At 46.9% G+C, this 13,070-nt stretch overlaps 1 protein-coding gene across 2 annotated transcripts in view; it reads right to left on the bottom strand.

Moving 5' to 3' along the window:
• Positions 1-13,070, bottom strand: part of CMYA5 (cardiomyopathy associated 5) — a 72,345-nt gene that overhangs the window by 15,557 nt on the left and 43,718 nt on the right. Inside the window, exons 6-8 of one of the 2 annotated variants that reach the window (XM_039911369.1) lie at positions 10,468-10,586; positions 4,240-4,389; positions 31-177 (exon numbers count right to left, since the gene is read on the bottom strand). In XM_039911369.1, coding sequence (XP_039767303.1) covers positions 31-177; positions 4,240-4,389; positions 10,468-10,586 — 416 coding nt within the window. Of the gene's footprint in view, positions 1-30; positions 178-4,239; positions 4,390-10,467; positions 10,587-13,070 lie in introns of those variants that run through there. The other variant, XM_039911370.1, reaches the window with a different exon arrangement.

The raw sequence follows: 13,070 nt of genomic DNA, 5'->3' as shown, positions 1-13,070 counted from the left end.
GGGGCGGAGGGGATCGACGCGTGCTGTTACCTGTTTTGAAAAGGGCCCTCTCACTAGGTAAACTGCAGCCAGTGAAGTTCACAGCCATGACCCACACTTCGTAGCACCGATCTGGTTCCAGGTCCTCGAAGACGCAGTAACTTTCCTTCACCGTGACCCTGTATTCCTCCACCAAAGCTGGTTCAGAGACAGAAATGGGAATCGTTAGATCCGATCAGCCCGTGATCCAGTGAATGCCGCAGCCCCAAGAGGACACCCTCTGACCGCTGACCGGTCTCATCAACGGCACCGTAGTTAGGACTCGATCGGTTGGTCATGGGGCTTATTAAGCGCTGACTGCGTGCCAAGCACTGGGCTAAATACGGAGCGGAGAATGTTCTCGGCCAACTCCAGCCTTGACGGACTTTAAGCTAGACTGCAAGCTCCTTGAGGGGAGGGATTCTGTCTTCTCACTCTATTGTACTCTCCCAAGAGCTCAGTACAGTGCTCTGCACACAGTCAGTACTCAATAAATACCACCGATTGACTGATCGAAACGCTAGGTAGGTCGCGCATATCTTTCACCTTCCAAACCAAACTAAACCATCTCTCTTAACTTCCAACAAACAGTTGGGAGTGACGGGTTCCGTTTAGAACACTCCCTTGGAAAAGTCTTAAATCTTGTCTTCTCACAAAAACCATTTTTGCCTCTGTCCCTCATTTGAGTGAAAGTTCCTCGAGGGCAGGGAAGGTGTGCCATGCTGTGCTCTCCCAAACGTTTAGTACAATGCTTCACGTACCGACTGATGGATCGCATTCAGTCATTTTAAAGTCCTCCAAAGGAAAGCTCCCCTCGACTCCCGCCAACGCTGTACATTTAAACAGCATTGCACTAAAACTCTGTAAATTGGTTTAATAAAAACCTCAATTATTCATCGATGCTGGTAAACATTTCCACACTTCCCTGGAGCTCCCCTATCCCTAATTAAGTGAGAGCAGTAGCACCCACCGTGTGCCACTCTAAAACATCCGCCCTTTGGGCTGAAATGATTATTCTGGTGTAAATATTCTCAGCAGAGTGCACGCTTTGGAATCTCTTTAATCAGGCCACTCATGACTCCTTCACATTCCCTTCATCTTGAATCCTCTTAATGGCGGCTCTTTGGGATGTCCCGGTTAATTAACTCGCTGTGAGCCCCACTCACCCATCTCCATGTCCCTTGGGAGCGGCTGGGAGGGATGGACACTACCTGACCTCACGCCCCCAGGCCCCACGGCCCCCGGCCCCATCCTCCCAGGACCTACGCGTTCCGACCTGACGCCCCCAGCCCCCTCCCTGGCTCGCACGTGAACCAGATCTGGTGGTGGCAGGGATTCGCCAGCACCCCAGAGTTTACCCACCCTCTATTCCCCCCCGCTAAGCTCACTGCGGGTGGGGAATGTGCCTGTTATATCTTATACTGCACTCTCCCAAGCGCTTACTACAGTACTCTGCATACCGTAAGCGGTCCATTAATACAACTGACTGACTGACCGAAGCGTGCAAAAACTCCTCACTCTAGGCTTCAAGGCTCTCCATCACCTTGCCCCTTCCTACCTCTCCTCCCTTCTCTCTTTCTACCGCCCACCCCGCACGCTCCGCTCCTCTGCCGCCCACCTCCTCACCGTCCTTCGGTCTCGCCTATCCCGCCGTCGACCCCCGGGTCACGTCCTCCCGCGGTCCCGGAACGCCCTCCCTCCTCACCTCCGCCAAACTGATTCTCTTTCCCTCTTCAGAACCCTACTTAAAAATCACCTCCTCCAAGAGGCGTTCCCAGACTGAGCTCCTCTTCCCCCTCTACTCCCTCTGCCATCCCCCCTTTACCTCTCCGCAGCTAAAGCCTCATTTTCCCCTTTTCCCTCTGCTCCTCCACCTCTCCCTTCCCATCCCCACAGCACCGTACTCGTCCGTTCAACTGTATATATTTTCGTTACCCTATTTATTTTGTTAATGAATTGTACATCGCCTCGATTCTATTTAGTCGCCATCGGTTTTTACGAGATGTTCTTCCCCTCGACGCTGTTTATCGCCATCGTTCTCGTCTGTCCATCTCCCCCGATCAGACCGTAAGCCCGTCAAACGGCAGGGACCGTCTCTATCTGTTGCCGACTTGTTCATCCCAAGCGCTTAGTACAGTGCTCTGCACATAGTAAGCGCTCAATAAATACTATTGAATGAATGAGAGGCTGATGGTCCAGTGGCCACCGGCACCCGCCGATATCCCCTGCTCCTGGCTCACTCTCAAAGGCCATCTGTCGCCTGTCTTCTGGAGCTTACCCTGCCCACAGACCTTGCATTGCCTCACACCTCCTCCAAGAGGCCTTCCCTGACTAAGCCTTCATTTCCTTTTCTCCCACTTCCTTCTGCATCGCCCTGACTTGCTCCCTTTATTCACCCCCACCCAGCCCCACCACCACTTAGTTTATTTATTCATATTAATGTCTGCCTCCCCTTCTATTGTAACCTCGCCGTGAGCAGGGGATGTGTCTGTTATATTGTTGTATTGTACTCTCTCAAGTGCTTAGTACAGTCCTCTGCACACAGTAAGCACTTAACAAATCTGATGGATCGATTGATTGATTGGGAGATGCTGCCTTCTCTGCCCAAGATGACCCACCGTGGGTGGCGGAGGGAAATAATGGGAGGGACAGGGAAGGAACCAATCAATTACTTAATTTTGAGTGCTTACTATGTGCGGAGCACTGTAGTAAGCCCTTGGGGGAGTACAATGCAACAGAGCTCCTTCATTCAACCGGATTTATTGAGCACACATACTGTGTGCAGACCACTGTACTAAGCACTTGGAAAGTACAATCGGGCAACAGATCGAGACAATCCCTTCCCAACAATGGGCTCGCAGTCTAGAGGAAGAGTCAGAGAGTTTCCTGGCCTCCCTGGGCATTCCTTTGTTGAGGTTGGTTTCGGTTTTAATACGGCTACTAATGATAATTGTATCTGCTAAGTGCTTCACCCTGTGCCAAGCATATTGTACTAGGTTCTGGGATAGATACAAGATAATAGAGTTGGACACACAGTCCCTAGCCCACATGGGCCTCACAGGGTAATCAGCCACGACTGCTTTCTGACATTCTCCTGCCTCGTGTTTGGAACTCATGGCAACACCAGAGGTTAAAATGGCAACTGTGAGAATCAATGTGGCCCAGCGGAAAGAGCAAGGGCCTGGGAGTCAGGAGACGTGGGTTCTAAACCCAACTCTGCTACTGGCTGTTGGGTGACCTTGGGAAAGTCACAGTTTCCCTGTGCCGCAGTTTCCTCATCTGTAAAATGGGGATTAAGTCTGTGAGCCCCACGTGGGACATGGACTGTGTCCAACCTGACTAGCTTGTGTCTACCCCAGCGCTTAGAACAGCGCCTGGCACATAGTAAGCTCTTAACAAATACTATACATAATATAGTATGGTGTTCGTTAAGTGCTTACTATGTGCCAAGCACTGTTCTAAGCGCTGAGGTAGATATAAGATTAGCAGGTTGTCCCACGAGGGGCTCACAGTCTTAATCCCCATTTTACAGATGAGGTCACTGAGGCAAAGAAGAGTTAAGTGATTGGCCCAAAATCACACAGGTGACAAGTGGCGGACCTGGGATTAGAACCCATGACCTCTGACTCTCAAGCCCGGGCTCTTTCCACTAAGCCACGCTGCTTCTGGAGAAGCAAACACACACACACATATGCAAACCATCATGGAGGCAGCAGGGCCTGGTGGAAAGGATTTGGGATTGGGAGTCAGAAGACCTGGGTTCTAATCCCAGCTCTGTCACAGGCCAACTGGGTGACCATGGACAAGTCACTTAACTCCTCTGTGCCTCAGTTACCTCATCTGTAAAATGGGGATTAAAACTGTGAGCCCCACGTGGGACAACCTGCTAATCTTATATCTACCTCAGCACTTCGATCAGTGCTTTGCACATAGTAAGCACTTAATAAACACCATCATTATTATATATAGTATTTGTTAAGAGCTTACTATGTGCCAGGCGCTGTTCTAAGCGCTGGGGTAGGTACAAACTAGTCAGACTCTCCTTCCCTCTTTGACCTGGGCCCACTGTGGGACAGGGATTCAGTCTGATTTGATTCTCTCGTACCTAACTCTGCCCTCAGCAGTGCGCTTGCCATATACACAAGCCCTCGATGAATACCATCATCGTCGTCCTCCTCCTCCTCCTCCACATGATCAACACTGGGGTCATCGTGTCCCTACCATTTGGTTCTCGGTCGTCCTGAGGCTCCTCCACGCAGTACACTTGGAAAGAGTCAATGATGTCTCCTTTACTCACACTCCAGTAGACTGCTATCGTCGTGCCGGTGGCTGAGTTGGCCTCTTGGGGCTCCAACCTCGGGGCCTGGGGAACTGGAATGAAAATGAAATTAATGGCTTGTCCACCTGCGGTTGGAGATCAGGCTTCTTTCAATTGGGTAATAGTAATGATGATAATAATAATAATATTGGCTTGCGAGTCAGAGGACTTGGGTTTTAATCCCAGCTCCACCCCTTGCCTGCTGGATGTCCTTGGACAAGTCACTTCACTTCTCTCTGCCTCAGTTCCCTCGTACGCAAAATAGAGATTCAATGCCTGTTTTCTCTCCTCCTTAGACTGTGAGCCCTTGGAGTCAGAAGGCGTGGGTTCTAAACCCAACTCCGCTACCGGCTCTTGGGTGACCTTGGGCAAGTCACAACTTCCCTGTGCCGCAGTTACCTCATCTGTAAAATGGGGATTAAGTCGGTGAGAATACAAGAATATCTTATAGACAAGATACAAGAATATCTTGTATCTACCCCATCACTTAGTACAGTTCTTGACACACCACTATTATTATTATCATGATTTTTATTGTTATTATTGTTAATGGTATTTATTAAGTGCTTTCTGTGTTCCCAATACTGTACTGAAGCTCTGAGGATAATCTAGCTGGACACAATCCCTGACCCTCATGGGGCTCACAGCCTAAATAGGAGGGAGTAGGATTTAATCCCCATTTTACAGAAGAGGAAACTGAGGCACAGGGATGTGAAGTGATTTGCCCAAGATCACACAGCAGGCAAATGGCAGAACTGGGATTAGAATCCAGATCCTCTGACTCCCAGGTTTGTGCTTTTCCCCTTATGCACAGTTGCCTCTATCTGGTACTGTGGCTGATTTTTCTTTAAAAATGAGGGGGTTGGAGGTTAAGAAAGATGAATCAAGGATGAGTTGTTGAAACAAATGAATACAGATTTGGCAGGGAAGGTAAGATGACAGCCCAGACAGATGGATTTGGGAAAATGGTTTGCATGGAGATAGGAACTAGAAGCAGCTAAGCAGCGTGGCCTGGAAGTCAGAGGACCTGAGTTCTAAACCCGGCTCCACCATTTGCCTGCTGTATGGCCTTAGGCAAGTCACTTCGCTTCTCTGGGCCTCAGTTTCCTCAACTGCAAAATGGGGATTCAGGACCTGTTTTCCCTCCTATTTAGAATGTGAGCCCCATGGGGGTCAGGGACTGTGACAGACCTGATTAATTTGTATCTATGCCGGTGCTTAGACCAGTGCTTGACACGCTTAACAGATACCAAAAAAAAAAAAAAAGCTCTGCTGTTCTAGAGAAGTGGCGTGGCTCAGTGGAAAGAGCCCGGGCTTGGGAGTCAGAAGTCATGGGTTCTAATCCCGGCTCCTCCACTTGTCAGCTGTGTGACTTTGGGCAAGTCACTTGATTTCTCTAGGCCTCAGCTACCTCACCTGTAAAATGGGGATTAAGACTGTGAGCCCCACGTGGGACAACCTGCTTTCCTTGTATCTCCCCTAGAGCTTAGAACAGTTCTTGGCACACAGTAAGCACTTAACAAATACTACTAGTATTATTATTAAATCTCCTTCACTATCAGGATGATAACCAGAACACCTCTGCAATAATTAAGCTTAACCTATAATAAAATGCTTCCTTCCTTCCTAGCTATCCTTCAAGTCCAGAATGCAGGCTACAGTTGCCTTCTTTCTGATGTATTTCTCTCCACGCACGTGAGGAGATCAGGATCCGGCTGGAAATGAAACCACAGATCCCAGAAAGGTGAAAAGAAGGTAGTTTTAGTGAAGCCAGAATAAGATAAAGATGTCAGTGCCACTATGATCTTCAAGAAGAAAAAGAAAGCAAAGGCAATTATTGTCTTTCACTGGCAAGGTCTTATCAAGAGTCTTTCTGCATCTTGGAATTACAACCGAGGTCGAGGTAGAGCCTCATGGAAAGAGCATGGGCCTGGGAGTCAGGAGCCCTAGGTTCCAATTCTGGCTCTATCACTGGCAAACACCTGAACCACTCTGGGCCTCAGTTTCCTCATCTGTAAAATATAGCTAATATATGATAATGTCTCTCCCTGCCTTTTAGATTTTGAGCCCTAGAAGGGGTAAATATAGGTTATGAGCATAGAAGGGAAGCGACTTGCCCAAAGGTCACTCAGCAGACAAGTGGCAGAGCTAGGATTAGAACCTAGGGTCCTCTGATTCTCAGGCCCATGCTCTATCTGCTAGGCCACACTGCTTCTCTGTCCCACACAGATCTCACTATCTAATTTATCTCTACTCCACTCCTCTCCATTCCCTCCCTCCTCCTGCACCTTCTTCGACCCTCCCCTCTCTCCCAGCAGTATCTCAAGGGATCTACCCCCTCCTCTCAACATCTTCCCCCTTCTACTGGGCCTCTGACCCCCTCCCTTCACACCTTACCAAAACACGTGGCACTTCTCCCTCCTTGACCACCATCTTCAACTGTTCACTCTCCAGTGGCTTCTTCCCCACTGCTTTCAAACATGCTCTAGTATCTCCTCATCCTAAAAAAGCCCTCCCTTGACCCCCGCAGCTCCCTCTAGTTATTGCCCTACCATTCCTCTCCAAACCCCTTGAGAGAGCTGTCTACCTCAGAGGCTTCCAATTCTCTCCTTGACCCCCTCAGGTCTGGTTTCTGCCCCCTTCACTCCAAGAAACTGCTTTCTCTACGGTCACCAAAGACCTGTTTCTTGCCAAGTCCAATAGCTTCAACTCCATCCTAATCTTCCTCGACCACTCAGCTGTCTTCGATTGTGGACCACCCCCTTCTCCTGGAAACATCATCTAATCCTGGCTTCACTAAAACTCTCCCCTCCTGGTTCTCCTCCTATCTCTCTGACCGTTCCTTCTCGGACTCCTTTGCGGGCTCTCCCTCTGCCTCCCCGCGTCTAACTGTGGGGGTCTCTCGAAACTCAGTTCTGGGGCCCCTTCAATTCTCCATCTACACCCACTCCCTTGGAGAGCTCATTCACACAGTGGCTTCAACTATCATCTCTGTGCAGATTCCCAAATCTACATCTCCAGCCCTGATTTCTCCCCTCCTCTGCAGTCTCGCAAAGACTCAGTGAAGCTTAACAAAAGACGAATCAGTAGAGCAACAAATCAGAGACAACCATGGCAGATGAACCAGCCCGAGGAATGACTCTTCTAGGGCAGAGGTTTTAGGAAGATCTTAATAGCAAGGGCTGAGTCAACAACAGTGACGAGCTCTGTAGAGCAACCGATGCATCACCTCAAAGAGTACGAGCCAGCGAGGGAGGGAACCGTAGGTTGTGAATTGGCCTCTTCAAGCCACGGGTGTGAAGAAATTCTCACCGTCTCTAACGCCATGTGCATATCTGTACGTATCCGTGATTTGTTTATATTAATTTTATTATTATTGACATTAATCTATTTATTATTGTTATATTGTACCCTCTCAAGTGCTTTGGACACAGGAAGCCCTCAATAAATACTATTGAATGAATTTATATTTCTGTCTCCCCCTCTAAACTATAAGCTCGTTGTGGGCAGGGAACTCTGTTATACTGTTGTATTGTCAACCAACTCTGAAATACTATTGTATTGCACTCTCCCAAGCTCTTAGCACAGTGCTCTGTACACAGTAAGCACTCAATAAACATGACTGATTGATTGATTGACTGATTGATTGACTGGTCATCCGGGGAGGAGGAGCGGCGGAGAGCCCTGGGTATATACACATTCAGAGCTTTCCCCTGGCAACCGCTGGGACTTGGTGCCTGGCAGTCCTCTTGGGAAGTAACATGACGTAGTGGCTAGAGCACGGGCCTCGGAGTCCGAGGTTATGGGTTCTAAACCTGGCTCTGCCACTTGTCCGCTGTGTGACCTTGGGCAAATCACCTCACTAGGCCTCATGTGCCTTTTCTGTAAAATGGGGATTGAGACTGTGAGCCCCACGTGGGACAAGGACTGTGTCCAGCCTGATTTGCTTGTATATACCCCAGTGCTTATCACGGTGCCTCGCACGAAGTGCTTAAAAAATACCACAGTTGCTATGATTTAAACCTTCAGTGGTAAGATCAAAAGCTTACAGGAAGATTGAGAGTAGGGGGGCCTGCGGCTTCTGTCCCACTCGGAGACTACCCCAAAAGTAAATGGCACAGTCCCTGCCCTCAAGGAATTTACAATCTAAAGGCAGTGGTCATCCATGGATAGAAACTCATATTCAATTTCTGGATCTGCTCAGAATTTCAGCTGATTTTTTTACAGAAAGAGGAGATGAGATCCCAGAGAAAACTATGAAAAACCCCAAAGGTGCAAAATGAGTTCTGCAGATTCTGTAAAGTTCCTGAAAGTCAAGGAGAAAGTTTTGGCTGCTTCCAGGTGTCCGCTCAGCAGTTCTGTGGGGCCCCAGGGGCACGACCAAAGAGGACTGCAGTTTCTCACTCGTTTTAATGAATTATACAGTATGGAAGCGGCAGAGGGAGATTAGATCTGCCTCTCCATGGGAAGATCTCTTTTTCAGGGGCTAACACTGTTTCTCCCCTTTTGTTTTTTGCTCTGCTTGTGCAAGTTTACAAAATGGAAGAATGGAAAGATTGATAATACTGCATAATCTGGAGCAAAGAGAGGATCTGAATCATTCAACAAAACGAGGAGAGAAATTAATTTTGTTTTAAAAACTCAAAAGCACCCAGATCATTACAAAACCAAAGGCTATTTCCCTTATAAGTCTTAAAATAATAACTTTTCTCTCCAGCAGTCAGAGGGCTACAGGGAACGAAAACTCTACTCTGCTCTCCCAAGTGCTTAGTACAGTGCTCTGCACACAGTAGGTACCCAATAAACACCACGGATGGATTGAGCGATTTAAACCAGGGTTCAGAATATGCCTCGTGTTTCCAACTCGGCAGGAGCCCTAAGCAAAGGGAAGGACTCTCAGTGGGGATTTTTATTTAAACTTCTGTCACGTACATTTTTATTTAAACTTCTGCATTGAAGCAGTGTAGCCTAGTAGAAAAAGCACAGGCTTGGGATCAGAGGACCTGGATTCTCATTCTGGCTCCGCCACTCATCCGCTGTGTGACCTTGGGGAAGTCACTTCGTTTCTCTGTGCTTCAATTTCATCTATAAAATGGGGATTAAATCCTAGTCCCTCTATTTAGACTCTGCCCAAACCGAATAGCTTGTATCTACATCAGGATTTAGCATAGTGCTTGGCACGTACTAAGTGCTTAATGAATACCAAAGAGTTATGTACAATGCATTATTTTTAAACCAGGGATGTTGGGTGGTTCTTTGGCGTGCTGTAAATGGAACTAGGCAACTTCCATGCATCAATGACGCTTTCAAAAATCTAAATAAGTTTCATTGTCTTATTTGTCTAAATAGCAGGTATAAAATATTTTGAAGGCTGAGTGGGTGGATGGTTGGTTGGCTGCAAAGTACTATGCTGATCTGATGGCTCTCTAAATTAATATGCTCTATTTGTGGGGGAAAAAAAAAGATCCAAAAGGAGATTAAAGCTACAGGAGAGAAATCTGGCCCTCTAGTGGAATGGGTAGACGTACAAAAAATATTGGATTTACTTTTCTCACCTCCTTGACTGCTGGCGTAAAGGATAGAATCCCTGCAAAATTTCAGGGAGGGTAATAATAATCATAATAATAGTCATACCTATTAAGCGCTTACTATGTGCCAGGCACTGTACCAAGCACTGGGGTAGATACAAGGTAATTGGGTTGGACACAGTCCCTGTTCCACATAGGGCTCACAGTCTTAATTCCCATTTTACAGATGAGGCAAAGAGAAATGAAGTAACTTGCTCAAAGTCACAAAGCTGACAAATGGTGGAGCAGGGATTAGAACCCAGGTCCTTCTGACTCCCGGGCCCATTCTCTATCAACTAAGCCACGCTGCTTCTCTCATATTTTAAGAGCTAAAAACTTGGGTTCCTGTCTCCTATCTCCTTGATATCTTTGTAGAATGATAACATTGGAAGGGGAGACATGTTTCATTTTGTTGAGCCACATTACGCGTTGATTTAGGCCATAATTATTTAATCTTGCAATTATGCATTTTTTCCTTAAGCATATTGAGTATTATTTTTAGCTCTTCCTCCAGCTCACCTCAAACTGTCCACTCTTGCCTTGGTAACACAGAAAAGTTCTTACCGGCCATGTGCTTTAACATCTGGTTACTTCTTGCCGAGCTGTCCGAGTAATGCTCGAAGAGTGAAAACGCAGTCGGCATCTTTTCCAAAGACGCGGTGTTCTCCATTGCGGAAAGGAGCCTGTAGGGTCAAACGTTTCCAGAAGGGTGAGTGGACTGCGATCCAAAAGGCACAGGAGAGGGGTGGGTAAACAGCATTTCTCGAAACAGTTTGGGACTCAATGACAAGTCCAGGAAGGGCGTGAGTCGTTCCTAATCGTGGAGGCGGCCAGCAGATTCAGAGTATCAGAATCCTGCATGCCAGATGGTCTGCTCTTCAAATCGCTGTATGGGATGACTATATTTGGCCTTGAAAATCGGTATAACAATTTCAGATCGAAAGATTACTGTCATTAATATGTGGCCTCGTAATTTGTTTGGAAAATGGCACAGTTTGCTCACGATATACGGGCAATGTGCCTTTCCTTGGCTTTGGACGAAGGGAGTTTTAGACTGGGAACCTGTCCTCTAGACTGTAAGCTCGCTGTGGGCAGGGAACATATCGGCTAATTCTGTTGAATTGTAGTCCCCCAAGAGCTTAGTACAGTGCTCTGCACGTAGTAGGCGCTCAATACATACCATCAATTGACTAGTAAGCCTCAATACATACCATTGATTGGCTGATCGATTTGGATCATATTTTGCCTATGGATCATCCAACTTTCTCCCATTTCCGCTCACCCACCATCACGGCTCTTTATTTCATAGCCAGTTCGTACCAGTGGCCAGGGCCTGAAATTCCTGTGGGAATTTTTGTGCCTGATTCTGCTTTTTGGGAGCCCCCAGAATTTCCAAGCTCTCTCCTTCCTGGGGCTAGTAGAACTCAAGCATTTAGTACAGGGCACAAAGTAAGCACTCCATAAAAGAAGCAGTGTGGTCTGGTGGAGAGAGCACAGACCTGGGAGTCAGAGGAGCTGGGTCCTAATCCCTACTCTGCTACTTGTCTGCTGTGTGACCTTGGGCAAATCATTCAACTTCTCTGTGCCTCATTAGCCTCATCTGTAAAATGAGGATTAAGACGGTGAGCCCTACGTCGGTCATGGATGGACCTGATTATCTTGCATCTACCCCAGAGCTTAGTACAGTGCCTGGCATATAGTAAGCACTTAACAAATACCATGAAAAATAAATCAAAACCGATTGATTGAGAACAAGGGCAGGAATTAAACCTGATCACTGCCAAGGTTTACATGGGGAGGGGCATTTCGCCTCAGATCTCGGATCTAGGACCTTATTTGGAGGGTGCCGAGAGCTGGGTTGGGGTGGGGAGGGGGATGTGGGCAATGCAGTCAGAATTTGGGAATGGGATGGAGAGAGAGGGAGAGGAAGAGAGAGAGAGAGAGAAAGAGAGAGACTGACTCCAGGCCAGTGCCCTTTCAATTGCATTTACACTTTGGTACTGAGAAAATAAGCAACCCAAATCAACCAAGAAGATAACAACTCCTTTTCTATTAAAGCATGACCAGATTACTCCCCCATCTTCCACCTCAGCCCAAGACAGTTAAGTGCACATCTTTATGTATGTGCAGAACTAGCAGTGACTGTGACAATCATCTTTTTCTCATTATTAAGAGTAAGAGGAACAAAATTAGAAATTAGACGCATGCCCCTCAGTAGAGCGGCAGCTTCTAACCAGATGCATTTTTTTCATGCTATGCAAATGTTTAGTCTTAGTAACTTGACAGCCATCCTTAGCTGAGGAATTTTAAAAAGTAGAGAAGAATCAAATAATAGATGAGAGGTGAAGTGCCTTCAGAGTTATAATATAACGCAGCTGATCCTGAGAAAAAAGGCACCAGGGGAAAATGAACTCAAGCTCATCAGCACATAGCAACTGAGTTTGTTAAAGAAGAGAATGGTATTTTTAACTTGGAAGGAGAGACTTTAAGGACATGGAAAATCTTCCATTCCTTGTGGGCAGGGATCATGTCTATCACCTCTGTTGCACTGTACTCTCCTAAGCACAGTGCTCTGCGCACTGTGAGCCCTCAATAAATACCAGTGATTGATTGACGAAAGAATTCCTTCTACAATCAAGGCTCATCAGGTGTGTGTGTGTTTGTGTTCTTCACAGGACTCAGATTACTCACATTTTCCTACAAAAGGTATGGACTTCTTTCAGCCCAGGTGTAAATCTTAAATCTCCCTTTCCTCTCACTGCTACTCCAGAGCACACTACCTTGTCATTGGGAACCGTTAGCATGACACACTAAAAAACAATAAATTCCCCAGGGATTTCTACTGCTTTAACCTTCAGCAGTACAGGATCCCACTCAGAGAGACCACAGACCTGGAAAAATTTGGCTAGGGGAAGGAGATGATGAAAGCCCCTCTCGCTCCTACAATGATCCCCTGGAAAAATTTTAATAAGATTCCAGATGATGTGAAAATTACAGAGGCAGATAAGAATGGAGCTTTCAAAATGTTATTCTTCTGTGACGGGGAACTTCAGTTTTGAACAGGTTTGCAAATAAGCAAAGCATCTAATGTGAGCAGATGACCCAAAATATATGTATCATTATCACTGTTAAACACATAAATCACCAAATTCATGCCATTCATCTTA

Source organism: Ornithorhynchus anatinus, chromosome 1, assembly GCF_004115215.2.
Source record: "Ornithorhynchus anatinus isolate Pmale09 chromosome 1, mOrnAna1.pri.v4, whole genome shotgun sequence".
Classification (NCBI taxonomy): Eukaryota; Metazoa; Chordata; class Mammalia; order Monotremata; family Ornithorhynchidae; genus Ornithorhynchus; species Ornithorhynchus anatinus.
The sequence above is the reverse complement of the archived record's forward strand: the minus strand, read 5'-3'. Positions and strand labels throughout refer to the sequence as shown.